At 39.6% G+C, this 26,745-nt stretch overlaps 1 protein-coding gene across 4 annotated transcripts in view; it reads left to right on the plus strand.

Annotated features, from left to right (window-relative positions):
- RSPRY1 (ring finger and SPRY domain containing 1) overlaps positions 1-23,677 on the plus strand; it is a 33,093-nt gene extending 9,416 nt beyond the window's left edge. For 3 of the 4 annotated variants that reach the window (XM_024747446.1, XM_024747447.1, XM_024747448.1), the window contains exons 2-11: positions 4,617-5,121; positions 9,509-9,561; positions 10,251-10,363; positions 11,647-11,773; positions 12,571-12,629; positions 14,517-14,583; positions 15,197-15,328; positions 16,234-16,349; positions 17,525-17,668; positions 22,438-23,677. In XM_024747446.1, the coding sequence (XP_024603214.1) occupies positions 4,772-5,121; positions 9,509-9,561; positions 10,251-10,363; positions 11,647-11,773; positions 12,571-12,629; positions 14,517-14,583; positions 15,197-15,328; positions 16,234-16,349; positions 17,525-17,668; positions 22,438-22,572 (1,296 nt within the window). In that variant the 5' untranslated portion in view covers positions 4,617-4,771 and the 3' untranslated portion in view covers positions 22,573-23,677. Of the gene's footprint in view, positions 1-4,616; positions 5,126-9,508; positions 9,562-10,250; positions 10,364-11,646; positions 11,774-12,570; positions 12,630-14,516; positions 14,584-15,196; positions 15,329-16,233; positions 16,350-17,524; positions 17,669-22,437 lie in introns of those variants that run through there. The other variant, XM_024747449.1, reaches the window with a different exon arrangement.
- Positions 23,678-26,745: the final 3,068 nt, after the last annotated feature.

Consider the following 26,745-nt stretch of genomic DNA (forward strand, 5'->3'; position numbering starts at 1 on the left):
AAAAAAAGCAAAAACAAAACAAAACAAAAAAAACCCCACTACATTTAATTCTCCTCACCTCCAAATTAGTCAGATTTTTAGAAATAGCTGTATTATTGGATATCTTCCATTTGCTTTGAAATATACTAAATGGAAATATGCATAGATTTAATTATTCTACATTCAGTTTAAATAAGCCTTAGCAAAAATATTTGGATAGAATAAAGTTTAAGAATTTGATGAGGACAAGGGGAGGGGTGAAGAGTAAGCTGGGACAAAGTGAGAGAGTGGCATGGACATATATACACTACCAAGTGTAAAATAGATAGCTAGTGGGAAGCAGCTGCATAGCACAGGGAGATCAGCTCCGTGCTTTGTGACCACTTAGAGGGGTGGGATAGGGATGGGCGGGAGGGAGACGCAAGAGGGAGGAGATACGGGGATATATGTACACATATAGCTGATTCACTTTGTTATACAGCAGAAACTAACATACCATTGTAAAGCAATTATACTCCAATAAAGATGTTTTAAAAAAAAAGAATTTGAGATCCAACAAACTTCCTTCCTTCCTTCCTTTCTTTCTTTCTTTCTTATGTATTTATATTTTAATTTAAAAATTTCATCCATTTGGAATTTTCAAATATGGCTTGTGATAGGAATCTCTTTCCCCTTACATGGGTAGTTAGTTGTATCCTAACAGATCATGTATATATCATAACTCACACTTTTCCACTGGTTTTTCAATGTCTGTAAACTTATTTTTAACCCACTGTTTTCCTCACAATCACTCGCAACATTGTTTCTTGTTAATTATTCTAAATAGCTCTACAAGTGTTAGCATTAAACTGTAACTTTATAGGATCCCCTGTTCTCTCCCCTTCAGGGCTTTGTTTTCTGAGACTTATCTCACCTTGACATCCTCAAATCATTGCCAATATTTTTACTACCTGATTTGTCTCCCTTAGGTATGCCTTCTCCAATTTAATGTGTCATGTTGGATTGAATCTACTGTTTGCATGTCATGTCCATCCCAACTTCCATACTGATTGCATGGAAAGGTTCTGGAGCTTTAGAGAAGCCAGTGGAATTCCCTCCTGCTCTGATAACATTGAGAGCACCTCCCCAGAAGACAGAGCGTTCATTCCCAAGTAGAGTTCCCTTGTATCAAATCTTGGACCACTACATTCTGCCATCCGCAGAGTATTAGCTGGCTTAGCCACAGACGTTTATAGACTATTGGTTAAGAAACTATGTTAATCCAGAGTATGGATTTCTGTACAGCCTTAAACGGAATGAGGTCGTTTTATATATACTGGTATAGAAAGATGTTAAGGGGGGAAAAGCAAATCATAGAAAATATGGTGATGTTCTAATTAATTTTTTTAAAGCCAATTTGTAAGTACATAATAATAGGTGTGGAAACAGATTCATGAAGCTTTTAGCAGCGGTTACCTCCGGGAAGGGAATGGGCTATGAAGAAAGCCTTTCAGAAAAGAGCAAAAGACCTTTGCAGCATTTAGGTCTTAAAATGAACATGTATTCACTTTTTATGTTTTTTGGTTTTGTTTATTTGTTTGGGCCACATTTCGGCATGTGGGGTCTTAGTTCGCTGACCAGAGATTGAACCTGTGCCCCCTGCAGTGGAAGCACAGAGTCTTAGCCACTGGACCACCAGTGAATTCCCTCTCACTTTCTATTTTTTAAAAATCACCAAATGTAAAATAGCTAGTGGGAAGCAGCCACATAGCACAGGGAGATCAGCTCAGTGCTTTGTAACCACCTAGAGGTGGGATAGGGAGGGTGGGAGGGAGATGCACGAGGGAAGAGATAGGGGAATATATTTATATGTATAGCTGATTCACTTTGTTATAAAGCAGAAACTAACACCATTGTAAAGCAATTATACTCCAATAAAGATGTTAAAAAAAAATCAATGGATGTTGTAAAGCAACTATACTCCAATAAAAATTAATTTTAAAAAATCAATGGATGAAAAAATTTTAATCTAATAATTTAAGATTTCAAGGAAGTGACATTAGCTAAGCTACTGCCCAGTGGCAGGCCTGCCAGAAACCTTGGATTCTTACCTCCTGTCATCCAAATTGTTCCAGCAGTGCCGCCTCTGTGAACTTTCTTGTGAGAAGGGCCAACGCATCACTTTTTTATTTTAACCTAATGTTTGCTGTCTGAGATTTTACCACTTCTTTTTTTTTTTTTAATTTTATTTGGTTGTGCTGGGTCTTAGTTGCAGCTCTAAGGCTCCTTAGTTGTGGCATGCGAACTCTTAGATGCAGCATGCATGTGGGATCTAGTTCCCTGACCAGAGATTGAACCCGAGCCCCTTGCATTGGGAGCACGGAGTCTTATCCACTGTATCACCAGGGAAGTTCCAAAGCATCACTTCTTAAATGTTGCTTTTTGGTCTTTCTCAGAAACCAGCATAATTTATAAGATCAACAGAAATTTATACCAAGGACCCTTTAAAAGAGTTATTTCTGATTTCTGTCTCCTTTTAAGCATTGAAATCTCTTGGTTATCTACCCTCTGGAGGGAATTATATACCCTGGTCCCTGCAGTGATGGGAATGGTATGGTATTCCACTCTTTGCTGTTTTAGAATGTGTTCTCTTTCATTTATTTATTTATTTTTAATTTATTTTTGGCTGTGCCACACGGCTTGCAGGATCTCAGTCCCCCAACCAGGGATTGAACCCAGACCGGGGATTGAACCCGGGCCACAGCAGTGAAAGCGCTGAATCCTAACCACCAGACCACCAGGGAATTTCCACTGTGTTCTCTTTTAAAAGGTTATTTTCAGCTGAGTCCCTGCGTCATATTCCTACCTATACTTCAGTCACATCCTTTAAAGTACAACCTCCAAATTTTGAACACAGCCTGACTATGTTGGGAGAACCAGGAACATCTGTCATATTGCTTGGCTCAGCCATTGCTGTCTTGGTAGTCTGGAGGGAGATAATGTCTATCCATTGCCTCTCCTCTCTCCTCTTCTTCCCTCCCTCCCTTACCCTGTCCCTCCCCCTCTCTACATATTAGATTAGATTAAATATTATATATATATTTTTCCCTTCCATTTTTCCCCTATGAGCAGTAATTAGACTGGGCAAATATTAAAAGAATTTACTACAGATCTGTCCAAAATAACAGAAATAAGTTTTCTGTTGCTTCTGATCCCACTAAATTATTTTATTTATATCTATTTCTGAGCCAGTGCTCAAGATATGAGGATGTAATTATAAATAGCCAAATGTTGAGTAGAGACTACCAGTCTCTAATCCTTATGTGTCTGTTTGTGTCCTTATGGGTCCTAGTCTTCAGGTCTCAACATGATTTTTTACTTTTTGCTACCAGCCCCACCGTTAGTCTCCTGCTTCCAAATCTTTACTTCTTTTTACATGTAACCAGATTTCCTCAGCTTAATGAAGAGCTGGCTCTATCATTAGGCTTTTTTTTTTTTTTATGATAAACATGCTGTGTGGGATGAGAATGGCCATCCACAAATTCCTGGAGGGTGGGGACTGTATCTTGTTCATCTTTATTCTGCCAGTGCCAGCCTGGTGCCTGATATGAGGTGCTCAGACAAAGATCATTGGTGCATCCCTGTTCTTAACTTTGTAGCAGTTGTGTGCAACAAACTTATCATTGTGAAAATGTAACCTTGTGATATATATATTTACCTTCCCCAAAACAGAGTCTTGCTTACATAACAGAAAAACTTTGTAACTACTTATATGATTTCTGTAAATTCTCAAGAGTGTCTCCAAATGGGAAATCTATGCAGTTTGGGCAATTTAAACAGAACACTCTGGGCTTCCCTGGTGGCACAGTGGTTGAGAGTCCGCCTGCCGATGCAGGGGACACGGGTTTGTGCCCCGGTCCGGGAAGATCCCACGCGCCACGGAGCGGCTGGGGCCGTGAGCCATGGCCGCTGAGCCTGCGCGTCCGGAGCCTGTGCTCCGCAACGGGAGAGGCCACAACAGTGAGAGGCCCGCGTACCGCAAAAAAAAAAAAACAGAACACTCTATCCTTTTATTATTCTTGTTATAATGTGGGTGCTATCACGTTGGTATCATAACTTTTTTTTTCTGTCCTTTTTTTAAACTTTATATTGGAGTATAGCAGATCAACAACATTGTTACCATTTCAGGTGTACAGCAAAGTGACTCAGCCATACATATACATGTAGCCATCCTTCCCCATATAGACAAACATCTGTAATTAGATATTTTTATTTGAAACATATTAAAATTTCTCATACACTTAAATTAAGAAAGGAGACAATTTTTTTTTAATCCACAAAAGGAGCCCTTAAAACAGTTGAACACATTCTTCTCTTGTATTTCTGTATCGATAGAGATTTTTTTTTTTTAATCTATGGTAACTCCTGTGGTTTACAAGGATATAGTTTATCAATCATCTTTATACTATAATGATAGAAAGGAACCACTGGTTGTTAATTCTTATATACAGACACCTCTTTGCATCAGAAACCTATAAAAATAACCAAAGATGATTCTTCACTGTAATCCTAATATCTATAATATCAAACTAGGAAAGTTTGAGTAATTGAGTAGGTGAGAATCTTTTATTCATTTTCCTTTTCATTTTTTCTTTTAGAACTGCCACTGGATGACCAGGATTCCTTGTAATTGATAATGTTGGAGATCAACTCTGCAACTTTCTTCAGCATTCAGTTGTTAAAAACAAATAGGATGCAGGTTCCTCAAATCCAGATTATGACAACAGTACTTGGAAAACTGAAAACTATCTAAATGATTATCTTTGGTTGGGCTGTGTTCTTAGTGAGCAGAAGCCTTGGCCAGGGTCTGCTGTTGACTCTTGAGGAGCACATAGCCCGCTTCCTGGGGACTAGAGGTGCCACTGCTACCATGGGTAATTCCTGTATCTGCCGAGACGACAGTGGAGCAGAAGACAGTGTTGACACCCAGCAGCAGCAGGCCGATAACAGTGCAGTACCCACTGCTGACATGAGGAGCCAACCCCGGGACCCTGTTCGGCCACCAAGGAGGGGCCGAGGACCTCACGAGCCAAGGAGAAAGAAACAAAATGTAGACGGACTAGTGCTGGATACACTGGCAGTCATACGGACTCTTGTAGATAAGTAAGTATCTGGCTCACGGTCACCTCCTATCTAATGAAAAGTCTTCTGCCAGGAACCATAACTTTTGGACTTCTTCCCTTCATTAGGATATATTCGCCAAGGCTTGTTGCTCATAGGGCAAGGGGAGAATATTTTATTTCTCCTCTGATGGCAGAGTAAATTATAAGGTTTGATGTTTTTACTTGCTAACATGTACACCGGTTGGGAAATGTGTAAACATTTCTCTAGCAGAAAACACTATTTAAAGCTATGATCTTTATTAGGGAACGTAGTCAGTATGGAGTGAGTTTGTGTTGAAGTTACAAGAGGTAATGGTTTCATGAAGACTCACTCTTATCTTGCTTTACTATCTACTCCACTGACCAGAGATTCAAGATGAGTTGTTTTACCAAGAGCATAGCTGCATGCAACTTCCGTTGGCAATGGAAGGACTTAAGTCAAGGAGAGTTTTCATCCTTCTCCCTCTTTTTTATCCCTTAGTTGGCCCTCTTAGATCCATTTGGGAAGCTTGTAAATTAAAAGAAACTGCAGGACACACCTGTACCTGTTTTGTTTTCCCCTCTGCTTTGTCTAAGTACGAAATCCCAGATTGAATAACAGTGAAATTAAAGGGCATTGTTCAAGTTGAAAAAAATATTTTAACTTAACCCTATAGCACAGTAGTTAGGAGTAAGTTTTAGAACCATGGTGGACAAAGGTTCAAATTCTAGGCCAGCCCCTTAACTAGCTACATGACATTGAGTAAATTACTTCTTTTAAGCCTCAGATTCCTCATCTATAAAAGGAGAATAATACCTTTCTTACAAGGATTATCATGATAAAATATATATAAAGCATCTAGTACGGTGCCTTGCATGTAACAATTGCTCAATAGAAGACAGTATTTTTTTTAAAGTTCTATCTGGGTTCTTTTTGCTTCAGGGTCAGCTAGTATTATATATTTAAGTATCTAAATATTTGATAATCACATTTATAAAAACACAGTTTTGTTTATTCCTGAGAAAGTATAGCATAAAGCAAGGTACACCTGTGCATATTATTCTGAGGTATTTTTTTTTCCTCATAGAAATAAATTTATTTTGCATATTTTTCTATCTGCCATAGAGCATGCTGGGGGAAGGTAGTTCTTACAAATATTCACCATAACCAATTCAGAAAGGCCTTCCTAAGTTTACTAAAACCTGCCTTTGAAGTAGTTCTGGTACCTGAATTAATTTAATGTAATCTTTATATGTTTGTGGGAAATATCTGTTGAATATAACTCTATGCCATTTACATCCTCTAAATTCAAGCAAGGGTCTAGAAGCTGTTATGTAAAGTTTCTTCACAGTGACATTTAAAACGTGCTGTGAAATTGTAATGAAAAGTTGTCCTTCCCAAATAAGGAAGTAAACCACAGCAGTGTTATTTAAGCCCATTGGAAAAACAGGTACAGAATAGACTTTGCTGTATTTTTTAAAAGGGTGATTAAGAGAGTGTGGGGGCAAAGCAGGAGGAGCTTTAATTCCAAGCTTCAGGAAAATATTACAAATTATAAGAAAACTTGTTGCTAAAGCACATAATCCACTTATGTGAGGCAAGTAGTGTACACTTGAATAACAGCCTAACTTTTACCTTAAACCTGTTTGTACTAAATTATAGTTAAAACTCTTCTGAGAATGGAAAAATTAGGCAGATGCAGAGCAAGTATGAAGGGACATGTTGGAAAATATAATGGCAAAACGGGGTTCAGACAGTTTGTAAACATAGTTACATAGCTTATTTTTTTAAAACTGCTAAAGAAAAGAATTTCTTAACCTGTGAAGTTTATAAGGCTATTAAAACTAAACATAAAAGACAGGACAGATGGGCTTAGTAAGAATATATGTAAAAGGGTGTATGCAGATATCACAATTATAAAATGACCTATATTTATTGTTCTCCTCTCTCCTTGTTACTTAGGAGAGGATGACCTTGATTTGAGAGGACAGTACAATTCTTAATGGCATAGTGAGAGACCTGCTATAGGAAATACACTTGAAATACACTTATTTTAAAATCATTTTGAAGTTTGATTATTTGCTTTTTTTTTTTTGGTAGTAACTTTACCCTCAGATTGCTAATGGTATTAATGTTATTCACATGACTTTGGAATTTTAATTTGCAGGCTCCTCCTGATGGAAGTTTTTTCCTCACTCTGTGTGTGTGTGTGTGTGTGTGTGTGTGTGTGTGTGTTCCCTGTCTTTTTCTTCCTTTCTCTCTGACACCTTTGTTGTCTCCATCTGGGTCTCAGGGACCTTCAGTCCACAGCTGAACCTAAAAGTGGTGGTTCTGAGTTCCCATCCTACTGTAAGAAGCCCAGGTCCTGCTGCATGGCTTTCTCTGCCTTTTTCTGTCACCAGAGACTTGCAGGTTTATACCAGTTGCAGCTCAGATTATCATTCAGAGCTCTGCAACTCCTTTCACTGAGAGCAGTACCCTGTTCCCACTTTATTTGGTGAGTCTCTGCTCCATCACTTGCACAGGTGGGGTTTTGGTCCCCATTACCTGCCTTGCAGGCATAAAGCTCCTGGTGACCTCTGTCTAGTTCTTGACCCAGAACCCAGTAGTCGTATGACTTTAGCTTTTGTCTTCCACCGGAAGTTTCTGCTCTATTTCTGTTCCACAAAGAATTTTATCTTGTTTTTTTGAGTGTAGGGATGTGTATGTCCTTTAAGTGTGTCTGTATAGAATTCAGGTGCTCATATTCGTTATTGGTCACTGATCTTGTCATATTTTTATTAGTTTGTCCTTCTTCCCTAATCCCATTGTCCTTTTTACCACCCACCTCCAAATATCAGTAGGTAATCATTCTACTGAATTTAAGGTATGTTCTTCCAATATGCCTGGCATATGTTTGTCTATGTCTGTATAGGAAGTTTATAAATATTGTTTTGTGTATGATTTTAAAATTTTACATAACACAGAAGTCTCTTTGGTTTTAACTTCTCTCAACATTATATTTGAGACCTATAAAGCTACAACTGCTTCTGACTGCTACAGAGTATTCCTCTGTATGCTCAAAATTACTATATTTTGTTATCATATAATCTGGTGACAGTCACTTAGGTCACTACTTCCAAATTTTTTGTTCCTACAAATAACATTGCAGCAAATAACCTCATATGCACCTGTGTAATAATTTCTCTAGCATTGTTGAGTATATGCATATGTAATTTCATTATTGCCAGATTGCCCCAGAGCAACGTTTGTATCAGTTAGTTATATCATTTAAGACAATTCTTTTAAATAAGAATTTTCCCTTATTATGAAAAGGCGCAGGATGTGTCAAACACCGGCACCTAATGAGTACCTGAAATGAATTTAGTAATTCGCATATTGCAAGGTTATTCTGAGGATTAAAAGATTGAAGACAATAGTTTTTGTTTTTCTTTTTTTTCACAGTGAAACAGAGAGCCACGATATGTAAACAAATAAGCAGTGAATATACTCGTTAAATAATTAGATTATCATTGTTTGATGGGAAATATTTCATTCATTATTAAAAGTTCCCCTAGGGTCCCTGGTGGCGCAGTGGATGAGAGTCCGCCTGACGATGTAGGGGACACGGGTTCGTGCCCTGGTCCGGGAAGATCCCACATGCCACGGAGCGGCTGGGCCCATTAGCCATGGCTGCTGAGCCTGTGTGTCCGGAGCCTGTGTTCCGCAATGGGAGAGGCCACAACAGTGAGAGGCCCACATACAGCAAAAAAAAAAAAAAAAAAAAGTTCCCCTAAAGCACCTCTTTGGATTCCTGAGATCACAGTTTGAAAGTCCACTGAATTAAGGGGAAAATGCCATTTTAGAGCAGTGACTAGAAGATTAAGTAGCTTAAGTTTGGTTTCTTTTTCTTCTAACACCATTTTATGAAGTTTAAGCACATAGTGATATTTACCAGAAGAACACTTAAAAATGAAGATGTTACGTAGGCCCTTGCTTCTGTAAGTCTTCATTTGGGATTGTCATCTCCCTTCCTGGTGATTCTTTGAGGTACATGTGAGGAAGATGATGTTGGCCTCCCTGGCTTGTCTCTATTGGCATTGGGCCACTAGAGGTAAAGCTGAAAGTGGGCTCTGGGCTCCAGTATTAGTCCCATGCTTTGACTTCAGGCTACATGGTGGTCCTTTCATGTGCCCTTGTGCCCATTTTATTTGTGGGCCATCATAGACAGTAACCTTGGAAATGAGCACATGTGGTGTGCGTTTGTCCTTATAGATTATAGCTCTGGTTGTCTCCTCCGTCTCTTTCTCTACGCTCACTAATGTACATTTCTTTCTCTTCCTACCCCCACACTTCCAGTTTGAACTTTTATTTGAAATTGTCATTTCTTATTTCTTCCAGTTTGATGTCTTGAATGTTTGTTTTTCAGTGATCAGGAACCTCCTTATTCAATGATTACATTGCACGAAATGGCAGAAACAGGTATTTTTAAAGTTTTTTAAAATACTTCCTAATTAATGATCATGAAGAAGTGTAGCCACTTTTTTTTTTTTTTAATAAAAGACTTCAAAAATACTTAACACATATGATGAAGAAAAGACCCCCTAGTCTATGGAAATTTTCTTGTATAAGGACAATAATTAATAAGCACGGTATTGTATCCTGAGTATATGCTGCATATTTCAGTAATGGTTTTATCTCACTAAAATTATTAAAATAAAATTATTTTTGGCATTGACAGATCTTCCACTATAACTCTTCTAGAATGGGGAGGATAACTTTTTTGTCCCTCAATTTCCTAAATGTCATTCTGAAAATAGAGCCAGCTGTTTCAGATACTTAATCTTCTCAGTTAACTCCTATGTCATAAATAAGATGCTGGAAACTATTTAATCATAATTTGAGAACCCAGAACCGTAGCTTAAATGTTCTTCAAATAAAGATACCCCCAAATCACCAGAGTCCTGTAAGTTAGGATTCTTTGTCTCTACTGTGATGACTAGCAGTTGATGACCATGTCCATGCCAAATACTAGCTGCTTAAAAGCTATAGGATGTTTCTGTTTTCCAAGAGTGTTTCTATTTTAATGTGAAGTCATCTTGTGTTGTAAGTTATATATTCACATTTTTAAAATATGGCTGCATCGTATAATCGTCTTGATTTGCTCCTAGATGAAGGATGGTTGGACGTTGTCCAGTCTTTAATTAGAGTTATTCCATTGGAAGATCCACTGGGACCAGCTGTTATAACATTATTACTAGATGAATGTCCATTGCCCACTAAAGTAAGTTAATACTTATCGTTTATGAAACTGACATCTCCGCTTAAACACAGGATGAATGACCACAAAGAACATTTGATATAATGCATTTCTTTTTATATATTTTGGGTCTGTTTTATTTAATGTTAATTTCATTATGTAAACTTGTTTTTTATTACTAATAAATTGCTACATCCTCTTTCTGTCAATAGCTTACTCTAAAACTTTAGTTTAAAATTTTTAAAATGTTAAAAATGGAAGCATTTATATCTGAAATGGCAATCTTTGAAACTAGAAAAGAATGTTCAGTTGCTGAGCTGATTTTATCTCTCTCCAAACAATTTCCTCATAACAAAAGTTTTTTAAACATTTTCTATTAAGAGAAAACACTGTTATACCAAAAGTACTTTTGAGTCTTAAACATATTAAATATTGGCATAACTTTGATTATCCCTTATGTAGAATGCAAGTATCTAACTTTCATTGCCTTATTCCATATGGTCTGTGGAATCCTTTTTTAAAAATTTTGGACTCTGGCATCTTTCATTTGTTTAAAGCCTCAGACATTTGGGCCTAACATGGAAAACATGGACAGAGGGAAAAGTCTTTGGCCTTGTCACTGGTGAATTGACCTTTGCCTAGTCTTTTAAAGTCTTTGCCTTTAAAATTCTGGTGATATTTGTTCTTGATTGATGAAAAAAAAATTTGTAAGAAACTTTTTACTTTAGTATCACTAGGCCCTATTGTTATCAATCATACTGGCATTTGGGTGGATTTACTCTGTTTAACGACTCGAGTATATAGCATATATTTGATACAACTGGTACATTTTGAATTAAATGGAATCTAGCAATTCATTTAAGAAAACTTTCAGGTTGATCAAATAATATTTCCCATCAATAATGGTATCCTGGGCTTCCCTGGTGGCGCAGTGGTTGAGAGTCCGCCTGCCGATGCAGGGGACGCAGGTTCGTGCCCCGGTCCGGGAGGATCCCACATGCCGCGGAGCGGCTGGGCCTGTGAGCCGTGGCTGCGAAGGCTGTGCGTCCGGAGCCTGTGCTCCGCAACGGGAGAGGCCACAACAGTGAGAGGCCCGCGTACCGCAAAAAACAAAAATAAATAAATAAATAAATAAAATAAAAATTTAAAAAATAATGGTATCCTGTGACTATATTATATCATTTTTGTATGGTCATTCTGAGTTAATTTAACACATGGTTATTGCTTTTGTGTCAAAGAATTACCTTGAGGAAAAAAAAACCTAAGTAATATATTTATCAAATCCGTTTATACATTTTTGTTTTTAGGATGCACTCCAGAAATTGACTGAAATTCTCAACTTAAATGGAGAAGTAGCTTGCCAGGACTCAGGTCATCCTGCCAAACACAGGAACACATCTGCAGTCCTAGGCTGCTTGGCTGAGAAACTAGCAGGTAACTCTGGGAAGCTCCATCAAGGAAGATCTTAAGTTGTTTAACATCAAGGGGAAGATGGCACTGCAGGTCTTTGATCAAACCTGCTTTACCACAAAGAAGTGTCTCTAAAAAAATAAAATAAAATTGAGCAACAGGGTCTAACTGGAAAAAAATTACTCAAGGCCACAGAGGTAAATGCAAACTAATTTAGCTTTGAGGACTTTCAGAGGGAAATTTAAAAGAAAAAGTTTTCCTTATTTGCTTTAAAATTAAAAATAAGAGAAAAGGCTAAGCTCATATGATAAAGATTGTATGTAATATGTAATATACATATACACACACTTTATAAAGTTTAGCTAGGCAATAGAGACATATTTGGTAGGGGAAGAAGAAAAGGAACTTTAAATTGGAGCAATTCCTGAGAAGACAAGCAGATTTTTTACTTGTCTGTGAATGTTACCCATTTTACGAAAGTTAACATCAAAGTATAGGTGAATAACCCAGCTAGTTGCATCATTTATGGTGGAAGAAACAATGGATTAGAAATCAAAACATGGGTATTGGTTCAACCTCTACCATGTGCTCCCCAAGTGCCCTGGAGTAAGTCACTTCAGGAGTGTGTCTCAGGAGTGGGCTCAGTTGCTCAACTGTGAAGTGGGGATAGTACTATTCCCTACCTTAAGCAGGAGGCTTGAATAAGATAATGCACATGAGAGTACTTTGTAAAAGAGCTCTACAATTTTATTGGTATTAGTTACAAATTCAAAATAATGTAACACATTTAATTATATCCAGTGTTTGTTGTATTCATCTAGGTCCTGCAAGTATAAGTTTACTTAGCCCAGGAATACTGGAATATTTGCTACAGTGTCTGGTAAGTGAGACATCAAAGCTAGTTATTCTTAGTCATCTGGAATTGTGCATTTTTCTAAAATTGCCCACTTAGCCACTGGCACAGAGAATGGAATCAGCTATAAATTTTATTTGCAGGTGTTTCCTGAGTGTTTATCTATTCCTTCCTGTGTTTAAAAAAAAGTAAGGGCAGGATAGGAATTTATTGCAAGCAAAAACAGCTGAGTTGGTCTGGTATTAAATTTAGTCATAAGATAGGTGCTATGATTGGCTTTTTTTGTGTGTGTCCTTAGAGTCTGCCAAATGGTAGTAGGAACCTCCGCAGTGGAAACAAAATTACACGGCATTCCAACAGGAAACTGTGAGGTCAGATTCCCAGTGTATATAAACCTCTGTTCCCCCATCCCTCCCACCATTACTGCTCTTAAAACTATTGTTGAGTATTTGATATATCGTCTGTGAGGCTTGTGGTTTGCCAAGGCTGTGCTATCGGATCTCTCACACTGCTTGACTGCAGTCTTGACTGGTCTGTGTTTTTTAAAGTTATTTTTCAGGGCTACTGTGCATTGGCCTTTTTTCAAACTCTGAAAGACCCTTTTTTTCAGGACCTATATGAAAGGTACTTAAAACACTTAACACTATGCTAAGTAAGCACTGTAGGGGTATAGAAGTAGTCTAACAGTCCTTCGCCCTCAAGCAGTTTCCTGGTTAGGGGAACAAAACTACTCAGACAAGATTATTAGCTTCCATTTTATGACAGGATACGATCAAGGGCAAAATAGCTTCCTTCGGACCAAGTGCCAAGGGTTCTGAGAAGGTGGTTGGGAGGTGGGAGAAACGGGTGGAGGGGGCTGGGAGTCATGGGAGGCAGACTTCCTGATGAAGGTGGGACCTCAGCTGGGTCACACCACAGGGCTAGGATTTGTTTGTGCACACAGGAGGAAGAAATGGGTTTCTTGGCTAAGGGCACATCACCGGCAGAAGCCCAGAGCCAGAAATGGCCATGTTCCCAGCATATTACAGAGAATTATCTGATCAGAAGACAGTGTTCAGAGACAGGAGGACATAGACTTAGTAGCCAGGTGGGGAGGGCTCAGGGCCTGAAAAACCAGACAGAGGGAATGAGGATGGATGTGGCCAAGAAGCAGGGTGCTAAACAGGCTTTGCAGCAGGGAAGGGCAATGGTTACATGAGCTCTGCAGAACCCAGTTGGGCACCAGAAAAGTGAGTGGAAATCATCTGTTGTTCTAGAGCTCTTTTGCAGGCACCTAGCATAGCTGTGGGGAAGGATGGCTGTGAGAAGATATGATGTTAAGCAGTTAGACCTTCCTTCAAATGTGAACACATGTGACATGAACTTAAATGTAACTGAAAGAGCTCACTTGTTGCTCTATCCCACCTACCATCAGCATTTGTAGAATTCCTTTCAGAGAACAGGTTGAAAATGAAGCCATAAGTTGTTAATTTCATTATTTATAATTTTGGAACTTGGTAGTGATGAATGGCTCCTTTTAGGGTTCTGAATAAAAAGCCATTTTTAGCTATATTTCTGGGCTTCTGTTTGGCTTGCTTAAAGGAATATAAGAATCAGCATGATTTTATTTAACAAAGCTTTAATATATAAATGATACTAAGTAAAATAACATAGTACATTTAATAAGATACTTTTGAAATTTCCATATCTATAAATGAACACAGTAACTTCAAGAAAATAATATGTTTTAAGAGACTCTATCTTGGTTTATTAATAACAATATTAGCAAATGGACTTGAATGAGTAAAACTTGTCCTACGGCTCCAAAAAAAAATCTAGCACACATTGGGTAAGAAGAGGAAATTGATAACTTGCCACCTCTGCAGGGCAATGATTTTTTTTTTTTTTTTTTTTTTACCTTTTGTTGTCTTTCAGAAATTACAGTCCCACCCCACAGTCATGCTTTTTGCACTTATCGCACTGGAAAAGTTTGCACAGACAAGTAGGTATAGTGACTTCTTACATTAATGATCTATATCGCTTGTTAAAAATCTTATTTTTCGTAGTTACTGGATGAGCTGATGCTTTTGAACCCCATCAAACATGCATACATTCTGGGGAATTCCCTGGTGGCCTGGTGGTTAGGATTCTGGGCGTTCACTGCCGTGGCCCCAGGTTCAATCCCCGGTTGGGGAACTAAGGTCCCTCAAGCCGTGTGGCACAGCCAAATAAATAGATAAGAAGCATGCATACATTCTGATTTGTCTGGGTAAACATCTCAAAGTCAGTAAGATGTAACAGTGACAAAGGCAAGAGTTTTCTCACCTAAAGAATCAAAACTTAATGGTTCTGAAGAACCTAGGGGCAGGACAGGAATAAAGACGCATATATATATATAAAGAATCAAAACTTGGTGACCATGATTACCCACTTTTTATAGCTAAAAATTTAGTGATCATATTGCTACTTTCTAGAAAATAGAGCTCTTGGGCTTTGTCATTATTATAGTTTCCAGATTCTCTAATTGTCTCTCCTCACTCTTTCCCTCCATTAATCTACCCAGCAAATCATCCTACTCTTTCATGGTTAATTTAAGGTTTATGTCTTCCCAACAGGTGAAAATAAATTGACTATATCTGAATCCAGTATTAGTGACCGGCTTGTCACGTTAGAGTCCTGGGCTGATGATCCTGATTATCTGAAACGTCAAGTTGGTTTCTGTGCCCAGTGGAGCTTAGACAATCTCTGTAAGTAGGAGTTGTCCTTCATTAAAATGCCTGTTTTCATTTCCAAATCCACTTCTTAAATAGGATCACAGGTCTTTATTTTGTGGCAGTGAGTGTGAGTTTTTCCATATAAGGTCCTCTACTGGTGGGTTGGCTATATTCTAGCAGTAAAGTAAAGAGTCTAGGGACTCTTCAGACTATTAGATGGAATGCTTCTAATTGCAGCACTCTCCTGTTCAAAAACTTTTATTGGTCCCCTGTTTCCTCCTGCATCCAGGCCATTAATCAGATGCCACTGTCTAATCAACTCTTTCCAACACAAACTCTTCTCACTGTCCTACAAGCAGTTCCCAATCATTCCTACCCCTGGGCATGTTCCCCTCACTTGGAATTCCCTCTTTACTCTTTTCTTTGTCCCAACTTTGCTCTTCAAAACTCAAGTCATGTCTTACCTATACCATGAGAGTTGCTCCCAACTTTTCTTTTTCTCCTCCAAGAGCTGCAAGAACTAAAACTATATTACTGCTCTATCCTCACTCCCCCTCCCACAGGTAGCACTGTGCTAAAGCACAGTTGGACGTGTGACCCCTCTGCTCCCTACTGCAGCATTATGGGGAGTAGCTCAGTGCCCAGCCTGTGTAGTGCCAGTTAAAGAATAATTCTGAAAAAGTACCATTTGGATTTTGCTGCATGCAAAATAATGACTATAGGGAACAGAAATATAAACCTAGCAGTGCTGCCTTTACTAGCATTTGCTTAATTAATCTTCATATGGCAGTGTAGCAGCAAAGTTAAGGTTATAAGTCTACCAATTCTGCCATTTATGAGCACCTCCACTTCTTAACTAGAATGGCAACTAGCAATGACAGTAGCTTTTTTCTCCACAACAGCCTGCCTTAGAAATGTGCCCACTTTTTCTTTTGCAGTTTTAAAAGAAGGTAGGCAGCTGACCTATGAGAAAGTGGACTTGAATAGCATTAAGGCCATGCTAAATAGCAACGATGTCAGCGAGTACCTGAAGATCTCACCTCATGGCTTGGAGGTAAAGCTTCCATAGACGGACCATTCTGGGGAGAAAATCTTGTCCTCATTTTCCTGCCCTGGTTCTGAACAAAAGCAATCCTTGCAAAATAGATGGAAATTTTCTACATACGCAAAGAGTGTTTAGAGGTAGAAGTGGTGGGAGAGAGCGTGTTTGGGATATTATTTACTCTTTCATATCTAACATGGTCCTATACATATAGTACATGCTATAATGTTTATTGACTGGTTTAAATATGTCTGATTTTCATCTCTGCCATTTTATGCAGTTAAAGGTACAAAGACTAGTGTTTCTAAAAGAGGCCCTTCCTTTTTTTGTTGTTGTTGTTGTTTTGTTTTTTTTTTTTTGCGGTATGCGGGCCTCTCACTGTTGTGGCCTCTCCCGTTGCGGAGTACAGGCTCCGGACGCGCAGGCCCAGCGGCCATGGCCCACGGGCCCAGCTGCTCCGTGGCACGTGGGATCTTCCTGGACCGGGGCACGAACCCGTGTCCCCTGCATCGGCAGGTGAACTCTCAACCACTGCGCCACCAGGGAAGCCCGGCCCTTCCTTTTTTAAATCCCTGTATAACCAATTGTATTCAGTCTAGAGCTTCACCTTCTCCCTTTATGTTGAAAATGTTGCTGATTTGGAGGTGAAGGTTAATGAAAGAGCCGCTTATATACAGGAAGGTACCGTTAGGCACTAGACATGTCAAGATTAAAGAGCCGTTGAAGAATGGCTGCAAATAGGTTCTTTGATCTTACATCTTTTTACCAAATGCTTTACATAGTTTTCTGCTTCAGATTATTTTTAGGTACTCCATCTAATACACTTCAGTATCCTTCTCTCCCTCATCTCCCTCCCTAACAAGTACAATGTTTATGCATTTGGAAAAGATTCTACTATAAGAGCAAAGCTCTGTAAGTACTTAAAAATGAAGCCAGTAGCCTTCACTAATTCTTACTTTGAGGTCTTCCAATCCTTTCAACCTGGAACTCCCTGGAAATTAAACTATAAAATAGAGTGTCCTTCCTTCGGTTTTATACTTTTTGTCACTGAGAATGCACAGGGAAGAAGACAGTAGTCCACCAGGAGCTTTAATGAGGAAGAATAGATTCTACCTTCTGAGCCGTCAGTTATCTCTGGTGGTCTTCAGGCATTGATGGTGGACTGCCATGCTCTTTGATTTTGCCAGGCTCGCTGTGATGCCTCTTCTTTTGAAAGTGTGCGCTGCACCTTTTGTGTGGATGCTGGGGTGTGGTACTACGAAGTAACAGTGGTCACTTCTGGTGTCATGCAGATCGGCTGGGCCACACGAGACAGCAAGTTTCTCAATCATGTGAGTACCTTGGACACCTGTGTGGATGAGAGCAGCAGCAGTTTTTTGGCGAGTGGGTGGCGGATACTCATTTTTCAGATAGTTTTGCACAATAATCGTTCCTTGGGCTGAATCACATGGTGCCAAATCCCTAACAGTGGTTTTCTAAACTGATTTAGAAATAGGAAAACACAGGTGAAATTGCCCGTCAGCTGTTTTTTTCCCTTCAAGTTTTAAGTTCATGTTAATCTTCCACCCAGAGTTTAGATGTGCTCTTTTTCCTCTTTTTTTTTTTAAAATTAATTAATTTATTTTGTTTTTGGCTGCATTGGGTCTTTGTTGCTGCGCATGGGCTTTTCTCTAGTTGCAGCGGGGGGGGGGGCGCTACTCTTCGTTGGGGTGGCTCCTCTTGCTGTGGAACACAGGCTCTAGGTGTGTGGGCTTCAGTAGTTGTGGCACACGGGCTTCAGTAGTTGTGGCGCACAGGCTTCAATAGTTGTGGCTCACAGGCTGTAGAGCGCAGGCTCAGTAGCTGTGGTGCGCAGGCTTAGTTGCTCCGCGGCATGTGGGATCTTCCCGGACCAGGGCTCGAACCCATGTCCCCTGCACTGGCAGGCGGATTCTTGACCACTGTGCCACCAGGGAAGCCCCTATTTTTCTTTTTAGGCTCTGCTCCAGTGCCAGCCACATGTTTGGCTCAATTTTTATATTGGGTCCAGTGATGGTTTTTACCTTGCGTTTAAGCTTTAGGAACTTCGTAGGAATTCTGTTCCTTTCATAAAATACTAAATGTTGTCTTGACTCCTCTTACTTTACTTTTACCTTGTAATTAGTAGGCACATTTGTTTTCAGTATTCAGTATTTATCTTTTGCTATACAAAGCTGTAATTTATAAGGGAAAATTAAGTCCACTAGAGGAAGCAGAATTGGGCTGCCTCTACCTGGGTGTGAGAGGTTGGGGTTCTTCGCTTTCCTACAAATGTTAATTTCTTGTCACTTTATACCCTTCTAATGCCCAACCCAATCGGCTTTCCTCTCATAGTCATATTATAAGCTGTTTGGAATTAATCCAGTTTTGATCAGGAATATTTTGTGAACATATGGTTTTTACCCTTTGAGCTGGGAAAAGTCCCTTAGATTTTTTTTTTATGTTAATCTAAATAATAGCCTCCCATCCCATATGTAAGGTCCTGGGATGGGTTTTAGAAGTGATCCAACAAAATCAAACTAAACTTGCCTGCCATACAGCTAGTTTCTAAAGTGCCCTTTCAACAAAGCTGTACAGCATCCTGGAATTGTTCATGGCATTTTACTAAACTCCTTGCTGGAAAGAGACAAATTGGAGGAAGAGGGCCCAGGGAGAGGTCAGGTCTGGATTTTTGTCCAGGATGGAAAACTGGACCCCAGTCTGCCATTGCTTTGTTGGGAACCTTCCCTGATGCAGCGCCTCCTAGTCCTCTAGGCCTTAATTAAAACCTGGAAGAATGGGGCTTTTTTTGTGACACCATGTAGTCAGAAGTAAGTGGGTCTGGAGAACAATGCCAGTTAGTCTTTTAGTGCCCAACTTGGGCACTAATTTAAAGAAGACAGTATCAGTTACACTGACAGCCTGCCCCAAATGATGTCAAGATGATTTTTTAGGAGTTAAAAAAAAAAATCTTAATTTCCAGAGCACCTTCATTTTAGAGCCTATCATCCGATTCCCACAACAGTTTTTACTGTCACAGTTTCCATTTCACAGATGAGAAAACTGAGACTAAGACTGGGACAAAAAGAAACTAGGACTAGAATTCAGTCCCTTTCCTATTCTACAATAGTTGTGTTCTTTGCATTTGAAAATGGGGAGAGTCTCAGAGAGGTAGCTAGTCTCATTTGGAAGTAAAGATTTGTTTGGGAACTAGAAGAAATGTGGAATCCTCTCGGGAGAAAGCTTCGATATAAAATGTGCCTCTCCTAATTTGGCAGCACACTACAGGTCTGAGTGTAGTATAGTTGAGACTGAATGTTGCAGATTGTTTTTTTTTAGTGGCCAATGAAGCTGGATCATTTTATCTGATGGGTGAAACTAATTTCTGCCATATAGTTGCAAAAACTTTGGCTTCTCAAGTTAAGAGGCTTAACATACTATCTTCCTACCCTCCAGATTGCTTGATAGACTTAATTTCTTTCTTTAAAAAACAAAAATGAAACATTTTTCCCTGATTCAAGTACTGGTTGGTTAGAAATTGGTGAAGTCTGATGTATCTTTCCCCAAATGTAGGATTTTAATGATGTTGCCATACTTAACTTTGCTTCACATGGACATTGTTCTGGTGATTCTGAATCCTTTTGCCTGTACAGATAGAGTGTGGTTTTATGGAATAAGTCATTCCTAGAATACATGCAGTTTCTAAAACTTTGAATCTGTTCATAGACTTATTTTAACTCCTACTGCTTGGGCTTCGGTTTTGAAAAGATGGTCAAAGTGTTGGGCTTGGACATAGATCATTAGTCTGAGAAGCTAAAGGATAGTTCTTGTTCAGGTCACTTAGAGAATAGTTATCTTGTATATATTTATGGGGGTTTGGGAGGAGCAAGTCTCCAAGGGTGCATTTTGACTTATCTAAAATATCTTTTGCCTTTTCATGAGCATCTACCATGTGACAGGTCTTTCACATACTTATCTCTAATCTTTTTGAGAGTTTGGGAAGGTATTATTCTCCCATTTAGAGATGAGAATGAAGTTCAAAGAAATTAATTTAGAAACTTGCCCAAAGTCACCTAGCCTCCAACTGCTGGCGAAGAATTCAAACCCTCGTCGAGGCAGCCCGTGCTTCTTTCCCTGTTGAAGCCTCTTGCCATGGAGAAAATGACTCTGCTATCTTAAACAGAAAAAGAATGACTTGGAAGCCTATTGGGGGCTCCCAGACTATTGAGGGGTTTGAGAACCAGACAGGCTCCAAGGCAGCATCAGAGGCTAAGTAAGACACAGGAAGTACAACAGCCAGTGTTTTAGGGACCAGGATGCCAACACTGCTGCCACAAAGGTCCTAACCATTCCTCCACGTGGGGTCACAGACACTAGGTGTCTGATGGGAGGGTCCAGTTGGCCAAGGTCACATCTTACCCCTCCATCTCCAGAGCAGGAGGCAGGACATTGTATCTTCATTACATTCCCCATAGCAGGAAGTGGTAGGGATACTGGACAGCAGAAGAAAGGATGGTGTCCACCACATAGGGAAGGAGTCAATATATTCTGTAAACAACAAACTATGGATAAATGCTTTTTTGTTGTTTGTTTTTATTAATGTTGCCATTACTAAAGTATACGGGACCAGAACATACAGATCAAAATAATCACCCCAAGTACCAAGCTAGCTACACTGTTCTCTCATTTGTCTGCCTCAGCTGATGCAGACCATAGTTATAGTTCTGCTGGGAATGTTTTCACGTTGAAAGAGGGTGTAGTACATCTGGACTGCTCTTTGGTATGTGAGCTCAAAGGGCTTTTTAAAGTGTATCTCTGCTTAGCAGAGACACCTACTTCTTAGCCTGTAGAAGTTGATCTGTGGTTAAAACGATTAGAGTTCCCCCTCTGTCTCCAAATGCCACTTTACTGTGAAATTCATCCAGGCATAGAAGACATTGCATGGTAAAGTCTGCTCTTAACCAATTCTTGGTGGCTGGGAATCTTCTAGGAATTTCTTTCAAGTGTTCAGTGGAGGACTTCCTAGGACATTAGAAAGGAAAGATAGAAAAGAATTGCTTGCCTTTTGCCTATGCCCCAACACTCCACAAATAAAAAGTAAGTTTTTACTTATTTGTTCAGGCTTTGAAAGGAATAGCAAGGTGTTTTTTCTAATAGACTGGTGAATATCTTCTCGGCCTTACGCTGAGAACTTATGCAAGTTCATTTAACTCTTGAGTAGTCTGAATAGTGCATTCAGAAGCTAATTCAGAAGCCTCACTTTGGAGAACACTCATCCGAATTCAGTATGTTGTGGCCGAGTAGTCAAGAGGCATCTTGGAGCCCTTTTTCCAATCTATCTCCTCACTGCCTTGTCGCATAGAATAAGCAGACCATCACCAGGATCTGAGATCTTACTTGGATTCAGCCCACATTTTCAATGCCTTTCTCCACTATAATCTTTCACCATTGAGCCTTAAAGATAGCAGTTGTCTGATCTGCATGTTTCCTCTGTATTTTCTATTTTCTTCTTATAAGTGCTCAAAATAATTTCTTAAGATCCCACCTCCCCTTTTATGTTAACAATAAAATAATTGTGAAATAATTAAAAGGCAGTAACTAACAAAAGAAGCTGCCAAGGACCTGTGTGATGTTCAAATATCTCAGAATACCTATTAGCTGATTACCCACTATAACCTTCTGTTGTCTCCAGTTTTGAAATCTCTGAGCATGTGGGTGTTTTGAAGTGTACTACATGAAAGAAAGGTGTTTGCCCACACCAGCCTTGGAATCAGAAAATTCCAGGGTCCAAACTTGACTTTTTTAGTAACATGTCCTTGGGCAAGCTGGTTGACTTCTCTGAGCCTTATTTCCTCTTAAGATGGAATATAATACCACCAGCCTCAAGGTGGTTCATGAGAATTAAATGAACTGACAGACGTGAAACTTGGGAAAAATTTGTTGGTGAAGTCACACTCTATTCTGACTCTATGTCAGAATTTTGGTATCTTCCAAGAACTGTAGGCTCTCTCCCTTCATCCAAAAAGCTTAGAATTCTAGCCACCAGGTTAATGGAACACAGCAGGCAGAACCTTGCTAATCTTCTGGGCCCTCTCCCCTCCAGGAAGGCTACGGCATTGGGGACGACGAATACTCCTGTGCATACGATGGCTGCAGGCAGCTGATTTGGTACAACGCCAGAAGTAAGCCTCACCAACACCCCTGCTGGAAAGAAGGTATTCATTCCTCTTCATCGTGAATTTGTTAATTAGGTTAAGACATCTGGTTATGATGAGGCGTTTATTATGTTAGGCTTTAAAATCTTTTAATGGAAAAAGAGTAAATGTGAAAAGGGATATTAGCTTTTGTACCCCTACCACAGATGTGAACCGTACTCCTGATATTCACCTGTGATGGAGCCCTTCCTTTAGCAAAACATTTCAGACTATAAAATTCTTAATTTAGTGGGAAAATGATCATGTTAAAATTGATATGAATTCTAGTTTCCTCTCTGGGTATATGTCTTAAATCAAAGCAGCCGTGGAGATATTGAGGACACTGAAATTGTAATGCCAGTAAAATAAGGTTATTTTCAGAGAATTGGCACTATTCAGGGGACACATTCCGGGGCTCTCTAGGGCAGCTTTTAAAGATGACCTGAGTACTGTTAGCCTCAAAAACTTCTGCCCAGCCTCATTTCTCCAGACATCAGGCTCAGGATGCTGCAGGGCCAGGACTCTCAATCAAGGCTCTAGGATTTTAGCAAGAATATATCTTATCAACAGCATGATCTTTTTTGCCCAATTCAGTTTTTTTTTCCAACTGCTTTGCAATATTCAATGCCCTAGACCCATGAAAACATTTATTAATGAAAGATTCAAACAGCATAGTTAGAGCCACAGTTGATTTGTTAAACACTTATACCAAAAAATTTAAGGTGAGTGTTTACCCCCAACTAAATACAGTGAAAACAGGGCTTCCCTGCTTTAGCACCACTGCACCGGAGGGTAGTATTCTCAAGGGGCCTCCTGGTGCACTGCCTTGTTCTGAAGATATAGAGTCATATGGTAGGGAATGGAACCTCCGGAAAAATTTTATTCCCAGCATTGGAGCTAGATGGGGGATATAGCCCAGCTTCTTCTCCAAGCTGCCCTCTCTCTGTTTCCTGCCACAATCAGCATTATAGATGTAAACTGAATTTTCAGGCATGCTAAGAGAGCAGGAATTTGACCCTTGCTGTGAGGGGACAGCTTCTCAATTAACAGTGTGGAAAGGAAAAAACCTGCAAAGCCCACATAAGCCCTCATTTTAAGGGTTTGCAGGTTAAAGGAACATAATACTTCTTCATTTTTTTAAAAAATACTTTTCTGATATTTTTTTGTTGTCGTTATAAATTTATTTATTTATTTTTGTCTGTGTTGGGTCTTCGTTGCTGCGCACAGGCTTTCTCTAGTTGCGGTGAGCAGGGGCTACTCTTTGTTGCAGTGCGCAGCCTTCTCATTGTGGTGGCTCCTCTTGTTGCGGAGCACAGGCTCTAAGCACATGGGCTTCAGTAGTTATGGCTCGCGGGCTCTAGACCACAGACTCAGTAGTTGAGGCACACTGGTTTAGTTGCTCTGCAGCATGTGGGATCTTCCCTGACCAGAGATCGAACCCATGTCCCCTGCATTGGCAGGCGGATTCTTAACCACTGCGCCACCAGGGAAGTCCCAACACTTCTTCATTTAACAAAGCATAAGATAGAGGTACTGTCTGCAAAGACTGTCTTGTTTGTTTTTTAAATGATTTTTTAAAAGATTTCTTAAGTTTATTATAAAATTTGGAAAATAGGGGTAAAAAGCAAAGTGAAACCAAAATCTCATGTAATTCCTCCATCCAGAGATTTCTTTAAAACACAATCTGGTGTGTATATATAGATATGTACTTTTTTATTAATTTACCTTTAAAATTTTTTTTAAATTTTTATTGGAGTATAGTTGATTTACAAGGTTGTGTTAGTTTCAGATGTACAGCAAAGCAAATCAGTTATACATATGCATATATCCACTCTTTTTTAGATTCTTTTCCCATATAGGCCATTAGAGAGTACTGAGTAGAGTTCCCTGTGCTATACAGTAGGTCCTTATTAGTTATCTATTTTATATATAGTAGTGTGTATGTGTCAATCCCAATCTCCCAATTTGTCCCTCCCCCGCCCTTAACCCCTGGTAACCATAAGTTTGTTTTCTACATCTATAACTCTATTTCTGTTTTATAGATAAGTTCATTTGTACCCTTACTTTAGACTCCACATATAAGTGATATCGTGTGATATTTGTCTTTCTCTGTCTGACTTACATCACTCAGTATGACAATCTCTGGGTCCATCCATGTTGCTGCAAATGGCATTATTTCATTCTATTTTATGGCTGAGTAATATTACATTGTATATATGCACCACATCTTTTTTATCCATTCCTCTGTTGATGGACATTTAGGTTGTTTCCATGTCCTGACTATTGTAAATAGAGCTGCAGTGAACATTGGGATGCATGTATCTTCTCAAATTATGGTTTTCTCCTGATATATGCCCAGGAGTGGGATTGCTGGATCATATGGTAGCTCTATTTTTAGTTTTTTAAGGAACCTCCATACCGTTCTTCATAGTGCCTGTACCAATTTACATTCCCACCAAAAGTGTAGGAAGATTCCCTTTTCTCCCCACCCTCTCCAACATTTATTGTTTGTATATTTTTTGATGATGGCCATTCTAACTGGTGTGAGTTCTTACTTCATTGTAGTTTTGATTTGCATTTCTCTAATAATTAGTGATGTTGAGCTTTTTTTTTTTTTTTTGCGGTACACGGGCCTCTCACTGTTGTGGCCTCTCCCGTTGCGGAACACAGGCTCCGGACGCACAGGCTCAGCGGCCATGGCTCACGGGCCCAGCCGCTCCGCGGTATGTGGGATCATCCCGGACCGGGACAGAAACCCGTGTCCCCTGCATTGGCAGGCGGACTCTCAACCACTGCGCCACCAGGGAAGCCCAAAGCATCTTTTCATGTGCTTTTTAGCCATATGTATGTCTTCTTTGGAGAAATGTCTATTTAGATCTTCCACCCATTTTTTAATTGGGTTGTTTTGTTTTTTTGATATTGAGCTGCATGAGCTGTTTGTATATTTCGGAGATTAATCCCTTGTTGGTTGCTTTGTTTGCAAATATTTTCTCCCATTCTGAGGGTTGTCTTTTCATTTTGTTTATGGTTTCCTTTGCTGTGCAAGAGCTTTAAGTTTAATTAGGTCCCATTTGTTTGTTTTTATTTTCATTACTCTAGGAGGTGGATCAAAAAAGATCTTGCTGCGATTTATGTGAAAAAGTGTTCTGCCTATGTTTTCCCCTAAGAGTTTTATAGTATCCGGCATTACATTTAGGTCTTTAATCCATTTTGAGTTTATTTTTGTGTGTGGTGTATATTTTTTGTTGTTACACTTACTATGCCTTGAACAGCTTTCCAGGTTATTAAATAACATTGTTTTTAATGGCTTTTCAATATTCCATCATATAGTAGTACTATATTAATCAATGCCTCAAGGTTGGAAGTTACATTTTTGCCTTTTAAAATTATTATTATAAAAAAATTATAGGGCCTCCCTGGTGGCGCAGTGGCTGGGAGTCCGCCTGCCGATGCAGGGGACACAGGTTCGTGCCCCGGTCCGGGAGGATCCCACGTGCCACGGAGCGGCTGGAAAAAAAATTATAAACTATTCTGGATTTTCTCAGGATAAATCCTTAGAAGTGAATCTTCTCTGGCAAAGGGTATACAGAATTTCAAGGCTTTTGCCATATATTGCCAGATTTTCCTCCAGTACCACTGAGGGTCAGTTTTTCTTGTCATTACTTTATAATTTCATGTATTTGTCTTTGACAATTTATTTATTTATTTATTTTTATAAACTTATTTTTTTTTTATTTATTTTTGGCTGCATTGGGTCTTTTTTGCTGCGTTCGGGCTTTCTCTAGTTGCCGTGAGCGGGGGCTACTCTTCATTGTTGTGCGTGCACTTCTCATTGCGAAGGCTTCCCTGTTGCAGAGCAAAGGCTCTAGGCGTACAGGCTTCAGTAGTTGTGGCACGTGGGCTCTTCCCAAACCAGGGATCGAACCCGTATCCCCTGCGTTGGCAGACAGATTCTTAACCACTGTGCCACCAGGGAAGTCCCTTTGACATTTTAAAATGTAAAAACTTGGGCTTCCCTGGTGGCGCAGTGGTTGAGAGTCCGCCTGCTGATGCAGGGCACATGGGTTCGTGCCGTGGTGCGGGAGGATCCTACATGCCACGGAACAGCTGGACCCATGAGCCATGGCCGCTGGGACTGCGCGTCTGGAGCCTGTGCTCCGCGGCGGGAGAGGCCACAGCAGTGAGAGGCCCACATACCGCAAAAAAAAAAAAAAAAA

This window comes from Neophocaena asiaeorientalis, unplaced genomic scaffold (assembly GCF_003031525.2).
Source record: "Neophocaena asiaeorientalis asiaeorientalis breed wild unplaced genomic scaffold, Neophocaena_asiaeorientalis_V1.1 scaffold438, whole genome shotgun sequence".
NCBI lineage: Eukaryota > Metazoa > Chordata > Mammalia > Artiodactyla > Phocoenidae > Neophocaena > Neophocaena asiaeorientalis.